The following is a 20448-nucleotide window of genomic DNA, read 5'->3' on the forward strand; positions in this document are numbered from 1 at the left end:
TGTTAGAGACTCAAATGAAATGTGTGCTTTTATTATAAAATAGTAACAATAATAGCAACCTACAATTCAAAGCAGTAAATGCAGGAAGGACCCCAGATCGAACTGGCAACATCTATTGGCATCGAACCTGCAGCAGTGAAGCAGATATATGTGAGGTTGCCACATTTCCACTATGAAAGATGCAAACTCACACATACATGCAAACATTTTTATTTTGTAACGACTGATATTCAGGCTTCAGTTTTCACACGTTGACAGCAGCATTTACATTGAACAATTTATTTTCTTTGGTTTTATAAAACCAAACTTGTTTTGTCATACCTTTTGTGAAAGTGTAAATTTTATATTTGGGTTTCAGTCTTCATATATTATAAACCACTCAACATTTTGTTATTATTACTATCTATATATATAATTCACTAAGCCAGAAGACAAGTAGCCGACCATGGAAAGCACGCCGAAAGGGGCATGGATTCACTAAGCCGCCGACAAGTAAGATCTATCTATATATATAATTCACTAAGCCAGAAGACAAGTAGCCGACCATGGAAAGCACGCCGGAAGGGGCGTGGATTCACTAAGCCGCCGACAAGTAAGACGCCCAAGACCATTGGATACGACGATAACTCGCAGAACCACGCCCAACAACTCGGACGCAACAAGTCTGAAAAAACGACATCATTTATGTTCGGCTGGGCTACAGTACAGACGCACCTCTGAGCCACGTTGACTTTTCGGTTACGAGGCACCACCGCGTGCACCATAGCAAACTGTTTTACACGCTACATACAGCAATTCGCATCCTCGACAAACAAGCGTTTTCGGTTACGAGGCACGACTGTGTGCACCATAGCAAACTGTTTGTTTTCGGTTACGAGGCACGACCGCGTGCACCATAGCAAACTGTTTTACACGCTACATACAGCAGTTCCTGCAGGAACATGGAAGACGTTTCCCCGCACACCAACACTCCTTTTTTCTCGGCCCACGTCTACCCTCGCTCTCTAGGCATTCACACTGCCTGCTCATGTGCCCGGACGCAAAAAACTCACCGACCACCCAGTTAGTCCCTTTCGTCTGTGCTAGGAGTCCACATGCACCTCTGAGCCACGTTCACTTTTCATTATTCTTTTCGGTTTCGACACCCGACCGCATCCACCATCGAAAGCCATGGGAAAGGAACAACGAAGCCCCGCCCAGAAACTCTACCCCCCTCATCCCACGTGATCAGGAACGCACCTCAGAGCACTGCCCGCCAACTTGAACAGCTCATCAAACACATACTCACTCGCTTTGGTCTGTCCTGCTCTCCAAATCCAGCTGTGAGCCACGTTGACTGTTCTTTTGCCCCCATGGCTACCGCTTCAAATGTATTTCATGGAGACAACACTTCTTTCAATGTTATACAAATTCCTGCATCAGGTAACTATTTGTTTCTGTCAGTCGGGTTTTTTTTGGAAAAATGTCATTGACGAGACTGTTGCTCTCAAACTTCGCAAAATTGCTGTTGACTTTGTTTGCCAACATTGGGATAACTTCAGCGACGTGGTGTCCGTTGTTGTTAGTCACAGAGGCATTGTTATACAGTCTGCTCAACAATACGCTGACTACATGACTTAGTCCGGAGTCTATGGTGGTGAGGCAGAAATTGTGGCAATGTCCCAAATCCTTCCAGCTACTATCAGCATTTACTTCCAAGAACGTCCTCAGGCCTCTCCTCGAGTTTACAATCCGGCCCAACGTCTCTCCATATCCCTGCTCTTTAGCGGTCCTTTGGATCATGGGCATTACGAGGTTCTCATGCCTCTCAAATACCCACGTGATAATCTTCTGGTGACATCTTTTGACGCTGTCGGTATGTGCACACAGGGTGCACACCCACTTGCTCGCCACACTAATGTGACGTCACCTGCCCACTCTCCTCTTCCTGAAAAACATTTTAAGACACACTCCCCTGAACACACGCATTCCACACAGGACTTTCAATGCACCTTTTGTTCTAAAAGCTTCCGAGTGCAGAGATATTTGAAAGCACATTTAAAAAAACACAACACTAAACGAATTATGCAATGTGAACATTGCCAACAATGCTTCAAAACAACTTGCGCTCTCAACAAACACTTACGAACTCATTCCACTCTCACCTTCAATTGCACATTTTGTAACGAAGACTTCACAGGTGAGATGGATCTCCACAACCATATGCAGATCCATTCAACAGAAAGATTTGTATGCAAAATTTGCGACAAACACTTTCACGCATGCAGATACCTTACTAACCATCTCAAAACACATTCCCTGATGAATTCTTTTCAGTGTCAACACTGCTCCAAAACCTTCACGCGCCAGAAATTTCTCAAAGCACATTTAAACACCCACTCCACTGAACAAACGCATTCCAAACAGATCTTTCAATGCACGATTTGTTCAAAAGTGCAGAGATATCTCAACATGCATTTAAAAACACACTCCACTGAACGAATTATGCAATGTGAAGATCGCCAGAAATGCTTCGACACAACTCATTCCAGTTCCCTTCAGTGTCAACACAACACTAAATCGTTCATGCACAAACATCGCATTCAGTTTTCTGCAGCTTTTCAAGAAGATACCGCCATTCACGTCCAAGAACATAACATTGGCGTACCTACCGCGCTATGTGCTTCTTGCAATGCTCTTCATTGGCCAGCAGAGGTCAACAAATCCGGACATTACACTAAGTGTTGTCATGCCGGCAAGGTGTCTTTGCCACCGCTATCCAAACCCCCTCTTTTTTTAGAAGACCTCTTGACTGGAAAGAACCCGCTGTCCCAAAATTACTGTGATCATATCAGGGAATACAACTCTGCTTTAGCTTTCGCGTCAATGGGCGCACACATCGCTCAACCATCTTGACAAGGACCGTATGCTTTCAGAATCCACGGTCAAATTTATCACCAGGTCTCTCCTTTATATACCAATCCTGACACGTCACCACAATACGGTCAGCTATATATCTTCGATTCTGCTGAGGCTACCAGTCAACGTTTACAAAAGGAATGTAATAGCGGTTGCAGTGACAGTTTGTTGCTTCAACTAGACAACATGATACAACAGGTTAATCCCTTCGCAAAATCTTACATGCAAATGCATGACATTATCACTCACGGTAACCCTGTTACTGCTGTACGAATGGTGTTCATGGAAAATCCAGGGCTGGATATGAGAAGGTATAACGCCCCATCCTGTCAAACTGATGTTGCTGCTATCTTTGTAGGTGAAGACGGGGAACCTCTTGCACAACGCGACATTTGCATATACCCAAGGGGAGATGCTTGCAAGCGTATCTCTGTTCTCAATATGAACTGTGACCCCATGGTTTATCCACTGCTATTCCCTTACGGAAATCCAGGCTGGCATATACAATTGACCCATGTTGAGGAAAAGCGAACCGCGAAAAGAATGCGAGTCACACAGCTTCAATTTTATGCTTTCAGGCTTGCCATGAGATCTTCATTTAGTGTCTTGCATTCCAGTGGCAAACTCTTCCAGCAATACATCGTCGACGCATATGTCAGAACAGAAGGCGCACGTCTACATTACCTTCGCTCACATCAACAAGATTTGCGTATAGAGCAATACAGGGGACTTATGGATGCTGTCACTGCGAAAGCACATCACCATGACCTCCGCCCTGGACAATTGATCATTCTTCCCTCTACCTTTCAAGGCAGTCCAAGGTACATGCAACAGAACTACCAAGATGCGATGGCAATTGTCCGCAAATGTGGAAAGCCTGACTTATTCTTAACCTTCACCTGCAATCCTGCTTGGCCGGAAATCTGCAACGCCATTTCCCATCATGAGCAAATAGAACACAGACCTGACATCGTTGCTCGCGTCTTTCATATAAAACTGCGACATTTTCTAACAGATATTCTGGAAAAGAATATTTTCGGCAATGTTCTCGCTTACATCTTCGTCATTGAATTCCAAAAACGAGGATTGCCTCATTGCCATATGTTACTTACACTTGACTCACAATCCAAAATAAGGACCTAGGATGATATAGACAAATATGTTTGTGCTGAGCTTCCAAATCCTGAAATACACCCTCGACTTTTCCAAATTGTCACTAAATGCATGGTGCATGGTCCATGTGGCACGCTCAACGCCAAATCACCCTGCATGAAGGACGGCGCCTGTACCAAAAATTTCCCGAAAGACTTCAACTCGGAGACTCAAGAAAACACACAAGAATACCCTATATACCACCGAAGACCAGGCAGAACTGCCGTTGTTGGCAAATACGATATCGACAACTGATGGATAGTTCCTTATAATCCGTGGCTTTCTCAGAAATTCAATGCTCATATTAAAGTTGAAGTTTGCGCGTCCATTAAATGTATCAAGTATCTTTATAAATATGTGTACAAAGGACACGACGCTGCATCAATTGCACTTCGCAGGGAGCCAGCTGATGATGTTATTCAACATGACGAAATACAGACTTTCCTTGACGGTAGGTATGTTAGTGCTCCTGAGCCTATCAGAAAAATCTCACGTCATTACCCGACTACCAGTTCATTTGCCGGAACAACAAGTCATCTTCTTTCATGAGGGTCATGAGGAACAAGCGCTCCAAAGACACGCCCACAAAAACACTATGCTGTTAGCATGGTTTGAACTCAACAAAACAGATCCTGAAGCTGTTGACTTACATTACACTGATGTTCCGCAACATTACACATTTCAAAAATCCTCTGGAAAATGGAAAAAGAGAATCAGAGGAGGCACAAAAGTGATCGGTAGAATGCCTGTTGTTGCCATTAACGACACCGAACGTTATTACCTCAGACTTCTCCTTACCCGTTGCGTGGGGTTCACAAGTTTTCAACATCTACGAACAGTTAATGGTATCGAATGTGACACTTTCAAAGAAGCTTGCCAAGAATTAGGTCTTCTTAAAGACGACAAGATATGGCATGATACTCTTTCAGAGGCATCCCACATACGAATGCCACGATTCTTGCGAGAAATGTTCGTTTTCATCTGTGTCTTCGGTGAACCACACAACATTCCACACCTTTGGGACACTCATAAACTCTCCCTTTCCGAGGACTTTCTCACAAAATATTCCACAACCACCGCTTGCATGTATGCTCTCGCTGACATTAATGACATGCTGCAACCACATGGCTTCAACCTGTACAAATTACACCTACCCCCCACTGACATTCCTCCACTGTGTCATTCATCTCCCACCTTCGACGCTCAGGCTGAGCACTCACACGCTATGGAACACTACGACAAACTCAACAGAGAACAGAAACACGCTGTTGATACTGTTTTACACGCTGCATATAACAATTCCCATCCCCGATGCTTCTTCTTGGATGGTCCTGCAGGAACAGGGAAAACCTTTGTGTACAAAACCCTGATTCATACCATCAGAGCTAGGGGAGACATTCCTACAACCGTAGCGTCTACAGGAATAGCTGCAACATTATTACCGGGTGGACGAACTGCCCATTCTGTTTTTAAAATACCGTTGAAGCTCAATACTACTTCCACATGCAACATCAAACCTTCTTCACCACAAGCACAACATCTTCTACAATCCAAAGTTATTATATGGGACGAGGCGCCAATGACACATGCATACGCATTCCAAGCAGTTGACAGATTATTACGTGATCTCACTGGTGACACGCAGCCTTTTGGAGGCAAAACAATACCATTGGGTGGAGATTTCCGACAAATTCTCCCCGTCATTATGCGTGGCTCCCGCACCCTTACTGTCGCCAGTTGCATTAACAAGCACCCTTTGTGGCGTCACATGCATGTTTTTACACTGACAACAAATATGAGAGCTCTTCCTGAAGAACAACATTTCGCACAATGGCTCCTTGAAGTTGGGGACAGGATAAACGGAACACCTGTGACATTGCCTTCACATTGTTTTCCTTTAATTTCTGATCCTGTTCAACAACTGTATGGCGACATCGACTTCTCAACTGTCACTCTGGAACAACTCAGCACGCGAGCTATATTAAGCGTCACCAACGAAGACTCGCTATTCCTTAATGAACAAGTGCTAAAACTTATCCCTAACAATGAGGTGACTTTCACGAGCGTGGACTGCATCGTCACAGATGATCCTGCAGATCAACTTTCATTCCCCGAGGAATTTCTTAATAGTCTTACTCCTACTGGCATGCCTCCACATAAACTCAAAATTAAAAATGGAGCCGTCATCATGCTTCTCAGAAACCTCCTGCCTGCAAAAGGTCTTTGTAATGGCACTAGACTGTCTGTTAGCGCCATTCATCGCAATGTACTGGAGTGTAAAACTATCACATCTGTAACCTCACAAACTGTCCTTATTCCCCGGATATGCCTGACCCCGTCAGATTCAAATTTGCCTTTTACTTTTACCCGAAGACAATTTCCTGTTCGATTGGCATTTGCGATGACAATTAATAAGGCACAGGGACAAACTTTCAAAAAGATATGTCTTTATCTGCCAAAACCAGTCTTCACTCACGGACAATTATATGTTGCTCTCTCCAGAGTTCCATCTTTTTATTCATTTTCTGTTGTATCCTCAAACCCTCCCTTTTTAGACAACTGTGTCTTTCCAGAAGTGTTCAAGCATCAATAAATAATTATGCGGCGTTTGTTATGCCGCGGGTTCACTATTGTGTTGTATTTTGCTCTCTCCAGAGTTCCATCTTTTCATTCACTTACTGTTGTATTCTCAGACCAACCCATTTTAGACAACTGTGTCTTTCTGGAAGTGTTTAGCATTCAATAAATAATTATGCATGAGATTGAGCATTGACGGGTCTGTGATGCCCTTGGATGTCCCGTACTGCATGCACACTACACTGAATGGATCAACCGGGGCTTGCATTTGTTCCCCACGAACGAGGAATTCCCAGGAAGTGCTGTTCATACGCTCGCACTGATTACGTCCCTACCCTTTGTACACCCCAGCCCCTTTCGCTACTATCATGGTTAGGTGACACAAAACACGGCATCAATCCAGCTGTAAGCCGCGTTGACTGTTCATTTGCCTTCCATGGCCACCGCTTCAAATGTATTTCATGGAAACAACACTTCTTTCAATGTTATACAGATTCCTGCATCAAGTAACTGCACGTGCGATACACTGAATGGATCAATGGCGTATGTAAGCCGTTGAACCCCATTCGTGCTGCAAACCGGGGAATTACCAGTAACTGCGAGTCATACGCTCGCACTGATTACGCCTCTGCCCTTTGTACACACCCCCCTCCCACCCCCCGATACTACCGTGGTCGGGTAACTTGGTGGATTATATATAGAAAAGCAGCCAAAACTGCAAAGAACAATGAAAGTCTACGTGACTCACAGGTGCATGTGGACTGTGCCCGAGCGCCGTCCACCCCCATCCCTCGGTCTGAGAGGAGAAGGCGCGATGGCGGTCCGCCAGTTTTCAGTCACGGACAATTATGTGTTGGTTCGTTCCGTGCATTGTTACAATGTTACTTTTCTTGGTGATTTATTACATTACCCATTTTTCAAATGTTAATTTTCTCCCTGTACTTAAAAATCATTAAAAAAACTGCCTGATTATGCGGCGTATGGTACGCCGCGGGTTGGCTAGTAACATATAAAATAAATGTCTATTTTAGTTACATGGAACACACATGAAATGTATGTATTTCAAATAACAATACAGTCATATGAAAAAGAAGTTTGGGAACCCCTCTTAATTCTTTGGATTTTTGTTTATCATTGGCTGAGCTTTCAAAGTAGCAACTTCCTTTTAATATATGACGTGCCTTATGGAAACAGTAGTATTTCAGCAGTGACATTAAGTTTATTGGATTAAGAGAAAATGTGCAATATGCATCATAACAAAATTAGACAGGTGCATAAATTTGGGCACCCCAACAGAGATATTACATTAATACTTAGTTGAGCCTCCTTTTGCAAATATAACAGCCTCTAGACGCCTCCTATAGCCTTTGATGAGTGTCTGGGTTCTGGATGGAGGTATTTTTGATCATTCTTCCATACAAAATCTCTCCAGTTCAGTTAAATTTGATGGCTGCTGAGCATTGACAGCCTGATTCAAATCATCCCGTAGATTTTAGATAATATTCAAGTCAGGGAACTGTGATGGCCATTCCAGAACATTGTACTTCTCCCTCTGCATGAATGCCTTTGTAGATTTCGAACTGTGTTTTGGGTCACTGTCTTGTTGGAATATTCAACCCCTTCGTAACTTCAACTTTGTGACTGATGCATTATCCTGAAGAATTTGTTGATATTGGGTTGAATTCATCGACCCTTGACTTTAACAAGGGCCCTAGTCCCTGAACTAGCCACATAGCCCCTGTGGAAATGGCCCAGACACAGACAGATGGACATCGTTGGTTCACCCACAACACGTTTATTTACATACTCCATATTTACAAAAGTGCAGCACAACCCCTAAACTCCCCCAAAGTCCATGCCTCACAATGCCTTTTGCCTCTCTTCTTCAAGCCGCCTCCTCTCCTCCAAGACCTTGTCTTGTCCTTGTGGACGAAGACTCAGACAAGACAGCAGGTGTGGTTATATAGCAGATTTATTCTTTAGCGTCACAGTGAGCAGAGTTTCAGAAAGCAGGCAATCAATATTACTTGACAGCGTGAGGGCTCTTCTGAACCCCGTCTGTCGGGTGGGGCAAAGTTTTATACCCCTAGAACTCGTGATTTAATATCCTTCCAGTCATCTCTCAAGGTTGAAGTGTTAAGCAGCTTCATTTCTAAAACAATGATCTGCTTAGCCCTCTCAAAGTACATCGTGTCCTTGACTGAAGTTTTTAAGCTTTGCAGCAAAGGTATTGGTGGCTTGCAGCTGCAAAGAGAAAAATAATAAAGTAGGCAGGCGCAGGCTTTTCATGATAAGAGGAAATGGGATAAGGCAGACTCGTGAGGAATGCTTAGACCTTGAGTCCCTTGGACAAATATTTTTCTGTTTGCTCATCAAAGCATGCTTTTACATAATGTATGATTTTGTAAAGCTTACTTCTGCTTAACTTCTCAGACATGGATTAGTACAAGGGAATGAAGAGAACGTTCATCTTCCACATCCTCCCGACTCCAGCCATCGAATGGAGGGAAGCGGCCCCTTTTATCTCTACCTGGACGTGCTCCAGGTGCCTCCCGACTATCTTTCGCCGGCACTCCCCAGTGTGGCGGAAGTACCAGCTGCGCACCCAGAAGCACTCCGGGTATCCCTGGTCTTCTTTCCCCCAGTACTTCCAGGTGTGGCGGAAGTGCTGAGCACCAGGGCTCCAAAGGCATTGGGGCCCAGGGGGGCAGTGACCACGGGCCCCTGTAAGGTTGAGCTTCCAAGCTGAGTTCCCATGGTCCCCAAAGCCACCAGGGTGGTCACACCCACGTGGTCTGGGGGAGGCGTAAGCCCTCCTCCGGTCCTCCGAGGCGTCCCGGCTGGGTACCACCCCCAGCCACCTGTGACACCACACAGCATGATGGAACCTCCACCAAATTTGACAGTAGGTAGCAGGTGTTTTTCTTGGAATGCGGTGTTCTTCTTCCGCCATGCAAAGTAATTTTTGTTATGACCAAATAATTCAACTTTTGTCTCATTAGTCCAAAGCACTTTGTTCCAAAATGAATCTGGCTTGTCTAAATGAGTATTTGCATACAACAAGCGACTATGTTTGTGGCATGAGTGCAGAAAGGGCTTCTTTCTCATCACCCTGCCATACAGATGTTCTTTGTGCAAATTGTGCTGAATTGTAGAACGATGTACAGATACACCATCTGCAGCAAGATGTTCTTGCAGGTCTTTGGAGGTGATCTGTGGGTTGTCTGTAACCATTCTCACAATCCTGCGCGTATGCCGCTCCTGTATTTTTCTTGGCCTGCCCGACCTAGGTTTAACAGCAACTGTGCCTGTGGCCTTCCATTTCCTGATTACATTCCTTACATTTGAAACTGACAGTTTAAACCTCTGAGATAGCTTTTTGTAGCCTTCCCCTAAACCATGATACTGAACAATCTTTGTTTTCAGATCTTTTGAGAGTTGCTTTGAGTATTCCATGCTGTCACTCTTCAGAGGAGAGTCAAAGGGAAGCACAACATGCAATTGACCACCTTAAATACCTTTTCTCATGATTGGACACACCTGTCTATGAAGTTCAAGGCTTAACGAGCTAATCCAACGAATTTGGTGTTGCAAGTAATCAGTATTGAGCAGTTACATGCATTCAAATCAGCAAAATTACAAGGGGACCCAAATATTTGCACAGCCAGTTTTTCACTTTTGATTTAATTTCATACAACTATATACTGCTTCACTAAAAATCTTTGTTTGGAAAACACCCCAGTACTCAGATGTTCCTAGGAAATGAAAGATATGCCACTGTTATCTTTTTTGTTGAAAGTAGAGTAAATTATTATGCAGGCTGAGAGGGGTTCCCAAACTTTTTCATATGACTTTATTTAACTGAATAAAAATATCAGCATAGATTATATTATACGTATACAGTAATCCCTCCTCCATCGCGGGGGTTGCGTTCCAGAGCCACCCGTGAAATAAGAAAATCCGCGAAGTAGAAACCATATGTTTATATGGTTATTTTTATATTGTCATGCTTGGGTCACAGATTTGCGCAGAAACACGGGAGGTTGTAGAGAGACAGGAACGTTATTCAAACACTGCAAACAAACATTTGTCTCTTTTTCAAAAGTTTAAACTGTGCTCCATGACAAGACAGAGATGACAGTTCTGTCTCACAATTAAAAGAATGCAAACATATCTTCCTCTTCAAAGGAGCAAACAAATCAATAGGGCTGTTTGGCTTTTTAAGTATGCGAAGCACCGCGGCACAAAGCTGTTGAAGGTGGCAGCTCACACCCCCTCCATCAGGAGCAGACAGAGAGAGAGAGAGAGAGAGAGAGAGAGAGACAGATAAAAAAATCAATACGTGCCCTTCGTGCTTTTAAGTATGCGAAGCACCGGGCAGCATGTCGCTTCACGAAGCAGCTGCACAGAAGGTAGCCAACATGAAGATAATCTTTCAGCATTTTTAGACGAGCGTCCGTATCGTCTAGGTGTGCGAACAGCCCCCCTGCTCAATCCCCCTACGTCAGGATCAGAAAAAGTCAGTGCATGAGAGAGAGAGAGAGAGAGAGAGAGAGAGAGAGAGAGAGAGAGAGAGAGAAAAGTAAGCTGGGTAGCTTCTCAGCCATCTGCCAATAGCGTCCCTTGTATGAAATCAACTGGGCAAACCAACTGAGGAAGCATGTACCAGAAATGAAAAGACCCATTGTCCGCAGAAACCCACGAAGCAGCGAAAAATTTGCGATATATATTTAAATATGCTTACATATAAAATCCGCGATGGAGTGAAGCCGCGAAAGGCGAAGCGCGATATAGCGAGGGATCACTGTAGTCCTAAAAACAGATTAAACAGTTTCACCTAAACAAATTATACAAATGGGTGAATATAGTACCAATTTTAAGATATTGGACCTCTAACAGACCTTCTTTCAGGGGGTGCACATTGGCAAGAGATCCTAGCTCATCCAACAGCTTGAGGTTTTCAAGGACACTGAACTTGAGGAGGTGGTAGCTTGTCTCCTTCAGAACAGAGAATTGGAGGAACTCATCTGAGTGTCCTTAAGACAGGTAGTGTAGGAGACTCCAGAGTGGAAGAGTCAGGTAATTCACAACCAGATTTTAAAAACCTCAAACTTTTAAAGCGTCTAGTGGAGCTAGATAGAGACACAGAAAACTAAGCAGGAATGAACAGCACTAGAGGTTTATGTCTAATCATGCACACTGTGTAAGCACAGGACTCAAGGTGCACAGGTGGGAGATCGCTCTGGATGTTTGGATAAGAACTTGGTGTTAATTCAGTTGTCATTGTCCAGTAATGACATAGCTAAGGACAGGCATCCACTTTTGTAAGACAAGTTCAAAGGGTTAAATGATAACATAAGGGGCAGAAATCTCATGATTGCTTTCTCTAAAGTGCTGCCCATGTTACATGTCAGTCCAGATAAGAAGTCAAGTCAAGTCAAGTAGAGCTTTATTGTCATCCTAACAATATACTTACAGCACACAGTGGGACGAAATATCGTCCTCCAGAGTCAAAAGGTGCAGTACACAAGATATATATATATATAACTAAAAAAAAACATATGCAGTATTAAGTAGGAGTATGTAATCCAGAGAGTGTGTGGAGTAAAGAGTCCAGTGTGGAGGAGGGCAGCATGGTGTTCAGGAGCCGGACTGCTTGGGGAAAGAAACTATTGTACAATCTCGCAGACCTGCTCCTGATGCTGCAGAGTTGTCTTCCAGATGGAAGAGGAGTAAACAATTGGTGGGAGGGGTGGTGGGGGTCAGCCATGATGCTAGTGGCTTTATGAAGGCAGCGTGAGGTGTAGCTCCTGCAGACTGGGTAGAGAGCTGCCAATGATGCACTCAGCAGTCCGCACAATCCTCTGAAGGGCTTTGCGGTCGAAGGCATGGCAGTTTCCATACCAGACTGTAATACAGCTGGTCAGGACGCTCTCTATGGTGCCTCTGTAGAAGGTGGTAAGTATGGGTTTAGGGAGGTGCACCTTCTTCAGTTGTCGCAGGAAGTAAAGACGCTGCTGGGCTCTTTTTGCAAGATAGTTGGTGTTTTTGGTCCAGGACAGGTCCTCTGTGATATGAACACCGAGGAACTTGGTGCTCTTCACTCTCTCTACTGTGACGCCATCAGTGTTGAGTGGGAGATGGACAGCCTTTGTCTTCCTGAAGTCAACAATCAACTCTTTTGTCTTTTCAACATTAAGAGACAGATTATTGTCTTTACACCAAAGTGCCAACCGTTCCACCTCTTTTCTGTACGCCGCATCATTGTCGTTCTCAATGAGTCCCACTACTGTAGTGTCATCGGCGAACTTGATAATGTGGTTTGTGTCAGAGTTGGAGGTGCAATCATGGGTCAACAGTGTGAAGAGTAGCGGGCTCAGCACACAACCCTGGGGGGCACCTGTGCTCAGTGTGATGGTGTTAGATCTTATATTCCCAATCTGTACTGTTTGAGGTCTTTCAGTGAGAAAGTCCAGAATCCAGTTGCAGGTGGAGGTGTTGAGTCCGAGCAGATCCAGCTTACTGATCAGCTGCCTGAGAATGATAGTATTGAATGCTGAGCTGAAATCAATGAACAGCATTCTTACATGTGCATTGTGGTGATCCAGATGTGACAGGATCAGGTGGAATACCATTGAAATGTAATCGTCAGTTGATCAATTTGATTGATATGCAAACTGTAGAGGGTCCAGTTTGGGGGGCAGCTGATTCTTTATGTGACTCAAAACTAACCGCTCAAAGCACTTCATAATGATTGGAGTGAGTGCCACTGGGCGGTAGTCATTGAGTTCCGAGGCTGTAGCTGCCTTTGGGACAAGTCTGATGGTGGTGTTTTTAAAACATTGTGGCACAAGAGCTTGGCTCAGGGAGATGTTGAAGATGTCCACTAGGACATCAGTCAGCTGGTCAGCACAAGCTCTGAGCACACATCCAGGTATGTTATCTGGTCCAGCAGCTTTGTGTGGGTTGACCCTGATGAGAGTCCTTCTCACACTAGCTGCAGACAGGGACAGAACTTGATTGTCTGACGAGGGGATGGTCTTCCATTCTGGTTTATTGTTATGTGTCTCAAACCTGGCATAGAAGGTGTTAAGAGCGTCTGGAAGAGAGATGTCGTTAACACACATATGCGGTGGGGCCTTATAATCCGTGATGGTTTGGATGCCCTGCCACATTCGACGAGAATCTCTTGAGCAGGCAAAGTGATCACTAATTTTCTTTGAGTACTCCCGCTTTGCTAACTTAATGCCTCGGGACAGGTTGGTTCTAGCTGCTCTGAGTGCCACTTCGTCGTTGACTTTGTAGGCAGCATCCCTTGTTTTCAGCAGCTCGTGAACTTCTGCTGTGAACCATGACTTCTGGTTAGCGTGTGTTGAGACAGATTTGATGACGGTGACATCTCCAATGCATTTGTCAATGTATCCTGTCACTGCTTCGGCATACTCATTAATGTCAATGTGATGATCAATGGTCGCCGCTTCTCTAAAGACACTCCATTCTGTGCTCTCAAAACAGTCCTGCAGGGCTTCAGTAGCTCCATCTGGCCATGTTCTGACCTGCTTTATTACCGGCTTTGTTCTCTTCAGCAATGGCATATATGCCGGAGTAAGCATTACTGTAATGTGATCAGACAGTCCAATGTGAGGGTGGGGAGTTGCTCTATATGCAGACCTGGTGTTAGTGTATACCAAGTCCAATATATTGTCTCCTCTTGTCGGAAATTTAACATGCTGGTGGAGTTTAGGCAGAACAGTCTTTAAATTTGCTCGATTGAAGTCCCCAGCGATAATAAAAAATCCCTCAGGGTGGTGAGATTGCAGGTCACCGATGGCCTCATACAGCTCGCATAGCGCCTCCTTAGCATTAGCAGAAGGAGGAGATCTGAAAGTTTAAAAAATGGCCAGCTGTTCCACATCCTCTCTATATGCTAATTTGTCTACCCTCCTTATCAATCTTTGCACAGTAGTGTCATCAGCAAACTTGATGTGGCTGTGTACATATGTGTAAGCAAGGTGAAGAGCAGAGGACTAAGCATACAGCCCTGAATAGCTCCAAAGCTCAGCGTGATGGAGTGCTGTAGAAAATCAGAACTGACTGGGGCCTCTCTGTCAGGAAAACCAAGATCCAATTACAGAAGTAATTGTTTAGCCTTAACCACTCAAACTCACGATTGGTTTTTGGGGAATAACTGTGTTAAATGCTTAACTATAGTGCATGAGCTGCATCCTGCAATGTCTAGACATTTAACACTAGAATTACCAGAGCCTACAAAAAAACGCGTATATCCGGCCCACCTTAAATCGCTTCTTAAACCTTTCTCACCTCTCCGCCAGCGTCTTTTGTCATCTAAATGTACTGATAAAGACAAGCTGCCAGCAGCCGGCTATTCCATCCCCCCAACGACTTAGAACGTAAACAGGCTTTTCCCAGCTCTTGCCTTGATTGATTATCTGGGAGTGAAGTGGAGTTTTAGAGTAGAAATAATAAGATTGCTATTTGAAACACACGCATTTCATATGTGTTGCATTTCTACAGTAATCTGTGTAAACACATTGTTAAAACAGAAACGTGTTATATATTCTAGTAGCAATTGACAAAATGTAGGCATAAACTATATAATGTATGAAGCCTGAAGTCCAAATATCAAAGAAACACTTTCACAAAAGGTACAAAAAAAAGCCACCGCCAAAAAAACCCGCCTTAGTGTGAGACATTGACATGACTTTACTATCACTGCTTCCGTGGCGCAACAGTATCAGTCACTGACTGGGCATCAGAAGGTCATGAGTTCGATCCTGCACAACTCCCATTTGAGAAGTGTTCTTATTTTCACTATTTTAGAATAAAAAGATACATTTGATTTCAGTCTGTAACAGCTGGTGTAATTTATGATATTTGTAAAGGTTAGCTTTATTTTTTTTAAATTCACTTTTCATTGTCTCAGTCGCGTTCAGGATCCATCCCTACCGCCCCCCACCTGACACTGCTGTTTTTACGTAAAGACGTGCTGATTTAGTGTGCGCAAGAACATGCAGGTGGCCAGTTGCTGAGTGCTACAACGCACATTTTAAAAAAAGAAAGAGACAAATATATGTGACGTTTTGAAGAAAAATCATTTTATGACGCGAATAGTACCAATCAGAAAACATCGTCGAAGTAATGCAATATTATTTGAAAACGAACAGCGTCAGGTTGGGTGTGAAGTTATACTGGCGCTGTTTGAGTCAGATCAGAAGCTGAATAAGCTGAAAAGCTCCTGTTCTGACTCTAAGTAAAAAAGCATGAATTAATCAACAGAAATAACCGCGATTGACATTTTAAAGTTAACGATTTACAGTGCATACCAATTTATAAATTCAATGTCCGTTTGAGGAAAAAAAAACACTTTCTTCAAAGCTGGGAATCGAACTCGCGTCTCTGTGTCACAGTAAGGCAGTGGTGCTCCAAGTCAGCAAACCATCCTTATAACTTTTTTTTTTTCAAGATCCATAACACACAGACAGACAGAGCACTGCGTAATACAGAGACAGACAGGCAGAGATATACAAAAAAACAGGGAAGGCACATGTACTGAAAGAAAAAGCACTGAATAAGCTCACCCGCTCTAACATCACCCCTCCCCCCAATCTGACTCTCTAAGTAACAGCGCAAGTACAGACACAAATCAAGTGCATGTGTGTACTGTATAATATTAACAATAGAGCAGCTTACTACTGAAAACGGCAAATATAGGAGTGAGTGGGGATCGAACCAGTACTCTTGATCACACTTGGTGATATCGATCGCGGTTATTTCTGTTGATTAATTCATGCTTTTTTACTTAGAGTCAGAACAGGAGCTTTTTCCGCTTATTCAGCTTCTGATCTGACTCAAACAGCGCCAGTATAACTTCACACCCAACCTGACGCTGTTCGTTTTCAAATAATATTGCATTACTTCGACAATGTTTTCTGATTGGTACTATTCGAATTTCCCATCGGGATTAATAAAGTATCTATCTATCTATCTATCTATCTATCTATCTATCTATCTATCTATCTATCTATCTATCTATCTATCTATCTATCTATCTATCTATCTATCTATCTATCTATCTATTCGCGTCATAAAATGATTTTTCTTCAAAACGTCACATATATTTGTCTTTCTTTTTTTAAAATGTGCGTTGTAGCACTCAGCAACTGGCCACCTGCATGTTCTTGCGCACACTAAATCAGCGCGTCTTTATGTAAAAACAGCAGTGTCAGGTGGGGGGCGGTAGGGATGGATCCTGAACGCGACTGAGACAATGAAAAGTGAATTTAAAAAAAATAAAGCTAACCTTTACAAATATCATAAATTACACCAGCTGTTACAGACTGAAATCAAATGTATCTTTTTATTCTAAAATAGTGAAAATAAGAACACTTCTCAAATGGGAGTTGTGCAGGATCGAACTCATGACCTTCTGATGCCCCGTCAGTGACTGATACTGTTGCGCCACGGAAGCAGTGATAGTAAAGTCATGTCAATGTCTCACACTAAGGCGGGTTTTTTTGGCGGTGGCTTTTTTTTGTACCTTTTGTGAAAGTGTTTCTTTGATATTTGGACTTCAGGCTTCATACATTATATAGTTTATGCCTACATTTTGTCAATTGCTACTAGAATATATAACACTTTTCTGTTTTAACAATGTGTTTACACAGATTACTGTAGAAATGCAACACATATGAAATGCGTGTGTTTCAAATAACAATCTTATTATTTCTACTCTAAAACTCCACTTCACTCCCAGGTAATCAATCAAGGCAAGAGCTGGGAAAAGCCTGTTTACGTTCTAAGTCGTTGGGGGGATGGAATAGCCGGCTGCTGGCAGCTTGTCTTTATCAGTACATTTAGATGACAAAAGACGCTGGCGGAGAGGTGAGAAAGGTTTTAAGAAGTGATTTAAGGTGGGCCGGATATACGAGTTTTTTCGTAGGCTCTGGTAATTCTAGTGTTAACACTAGAATTCCTGAAGCCTGCGAAAATATTCATAATGCCAGGCCACCTTCATTTTATCACACACCTCCACATCACTGCGCTAATTGTGCACCAATAGTGTCTTTGTTTTGCAAATGTGTCAGTCAGCTGCAGGCAAGCAGCCTGCTATCCCATCCCCCACCGAGACAGCTGAAGTCAGACACAAAATACAGCTGAAGTCTGTTTATCTGGAGGTGAGGTGTCTGGAATTGTATAAGAAAATAATCTTCAGTAATTATTACCTCTTTGTTCTTCTGATTAAATGTTACCTCTGTAGCATTACATTTTGTAGATGTTTACCTGTAGTGGATTAAACATTCAGAAGATATTTTTTGTAGTTCTCACATAACTGTAGCACCTGGGCTCTTGAAGTTTGCACATTCTTCCTGTTTCTGCATGAGTTTCCTCAGGATGTTCTGTTTACCTCCCACAGTCCAAGGACATGCAGGTTAAGTGGACTGGTGATGTTAAATTAGCCCCTGATGTGCTTGTTTTTACCCTGTGATTGGTTGGCACCCTGCCCTGGTATTGTTGCTTGTGCCTGATGCTTGCTGAGATAGGCTCCCCTGCTCTGGATAAGTGGGTTTGGAAGATGAATGGATATTTAATTCAAAACTTGTATATTAGAGGTGTTTGTACTTCCTTACTTGGTTGAATGTAGCTATACAACTCAAATTCCCCTACCATCACAAACCTGTTATCATTTGGAATTAACCAATACAATTTTATCCCTCTGGTCTGTGAATTAACTTACTAGTTTGAACCTTGGACTTCTTCTTTCATGCCACTAGCTTCCTGGCATCAACTGACTACATCTAAAATAATATTTATAAACTAAAGGTTTCTAATAATTCCTAGGTTTGAATGTTTGAAATACATTACTCTTGGTTAAAGGGATTTAAAGTAACGGTGAAATAAATAACATCCATATCATCACTGCTGATTTCTCTTCTAGTAGATAATATACAAACTGCAATATGAATGTACAGTAGTTAGTTCTAAATTGATTTTTAATCTTGCATTTTGTAACTCATCTCTTATTGATTTAATTTTTGTTTTTTCTTTAGGAAGTAACAGAAAATGAGTGGTACAGAACACAGAATTTAAATTTGCAGTTTCAAATAAAACATACTTTACAAGTAAGTTATACAAGATTTGATATTTTACATAAATTGTGTAAAAGTGAAACTTTTCTGTTGTTTAAAGTGTGTTCTCTGTGATTTTTGGAGCAATTATATATTTTTTAGTTTTTGCAACAAGTGAACCTGTAAATACAAGATATTATCAATACAAGGGGGCTCCGCCCCCTGCTCGCTTCGCTCGCCTACCCCCGGGGTTGGGTAACCCGAAATACATTGATGAATGTATGAGATATATCGAATTGTAAAGGTGTAGATGACGAACAAAGGAAGTAAAGAACCCATAGCATGGCACATTAGAAGGATCTATTGGAATACTTCTTTGTACACAACATTTGTAGTAAAATCGTTGGTAGAGTGCGTCATGTGGATCTAACATGTAGATCTGTGCATATTTGCGTTTGTGATTTGGCTCAGGGTGCACTGTTCCAATCCGATGTAATATTTGTCCACATACGCGAAAGCAGTATGGGCCATTGCCAGCTGGTGGCCTGATATTTACCCCGGTAGATGCAAAAGCAAATGAACTATTGTAGGATCTAATGCAGTCCATAATGTTTTTACTTTCGGGTACTTTGTTAGTTAGAAACATCTGAAGATATTCAGGATATTCATCTAAAGGAGGCAGTCTAACCTGACCTCTTTGACAACAACGTGTAAACTCATTAGTTGTATTGCCAGTTGTTTCTTCAGGGAAGGTAAGTGAATGACAATGACAGCAAATGATATTCATTAATCCTAATGAATGTTCATTAATAGTGGACGCACTTAAAACCAAAAAGCCCTCAACCTGGGTGGGACGCTACAATACTTTCGAATTTTACTGCTGTCATATTGTGTACCTTTGTCTGCATGTGTATCGCGCCATCATTCGTTTGAGCCTTTCAAATTCCACTGCTTTCATAATCTCTTATCTGCCTTTTTTTCTCTCCAGTGCCTTTGGGTCTCTATTCTCCGTATTGTCCTTATACGCTTTCTATGCTCTGAGAGCACATGATTTGTGTGTTGGAATTGTTTCAATTTCATTATTTTCACTTTTACTTTAAAGCTTCATTAAAAACAATATTTTTTGGAGACACATTGTGACAACGCAATGTATAACTGCCCGTGAGTGAATATTGTTTCTGTTTCTGTAAGAAATAATCCGAGTTTTTCTGTTTGTCCATGTGATTTATTGATTGTCATAGCAAAAGCTATTCTCACGGTAAACTGTAAACATTTTACTGCGAATGGCATATCATGATCTTCTTTGGTGTGTAATGTTACTCGTGGAATATATACATCACCTTTCTTTTTGCCTGTTAAAATTTGCATGGCTTCTCCGAGATCATCAATATACACCCGACCGAATTGTGTACTCTTTGAAATCTAACTTGTCGTTCCTTTAACTGTTGTGGGACCACAGATTCTCATAGCATATGGTCCATTATTGTGGAAATCCACGTTTTGTCCATTGAATGATGCGAATGCGAAAAGACTTTGTTGTCTACTCTTTTTTTCAGACCTCAATTTGTCCTGGTATTTTTTCAATTACACCTGGTTCTGATGATTAATCACCTTTTGTTTGTGGTAATGCAATCGTTTCTATCTTTTCTTTGATACTGTAGTGACTGACATGACAAAGTGTCACAAAAGTTTTACCTGAACAATCACTGACTTCCTAACCCCAAACACAACTTTC

General features: G+C 42.5%; 1 protein-coding gene across 1 annotated transcript in view; it reads left to right on the top strand.

Moving 5' to 3' along the window:
• The window catches only part of LOC127525920 (uncharacterized), a 365431-nt gene that overhangs the window by 128885 nt on the left and 216098 nt on the right, over positions 1–20448 (top strand). The window contains exon 7 of the mRNA XM_051919237.1: positions 18696–18767. Coding sequence (XP_051775197.1) covers positions 18696–18767 — 72 coding nt within the window. The remainder of the gene's footprint in view (positions 1–18695; positions 18768–20448) is intronic.

The sequence above is a fragment of the Erpetoichthys calabaricus genome, chromosome 15 (assembly GCF_900747795.2).
Source record: "Erpetoichthys calabaricus chromosome 15, fErpCal1.3, whole genome shotgun sequence".
Taxonomy (NCBI): Eukaryota; Metazoa; Chordata; class Cladistia; order Polypteriformes; family Polypteridae; genus Erpetoichthys; species Erpetoichthys calabaricus.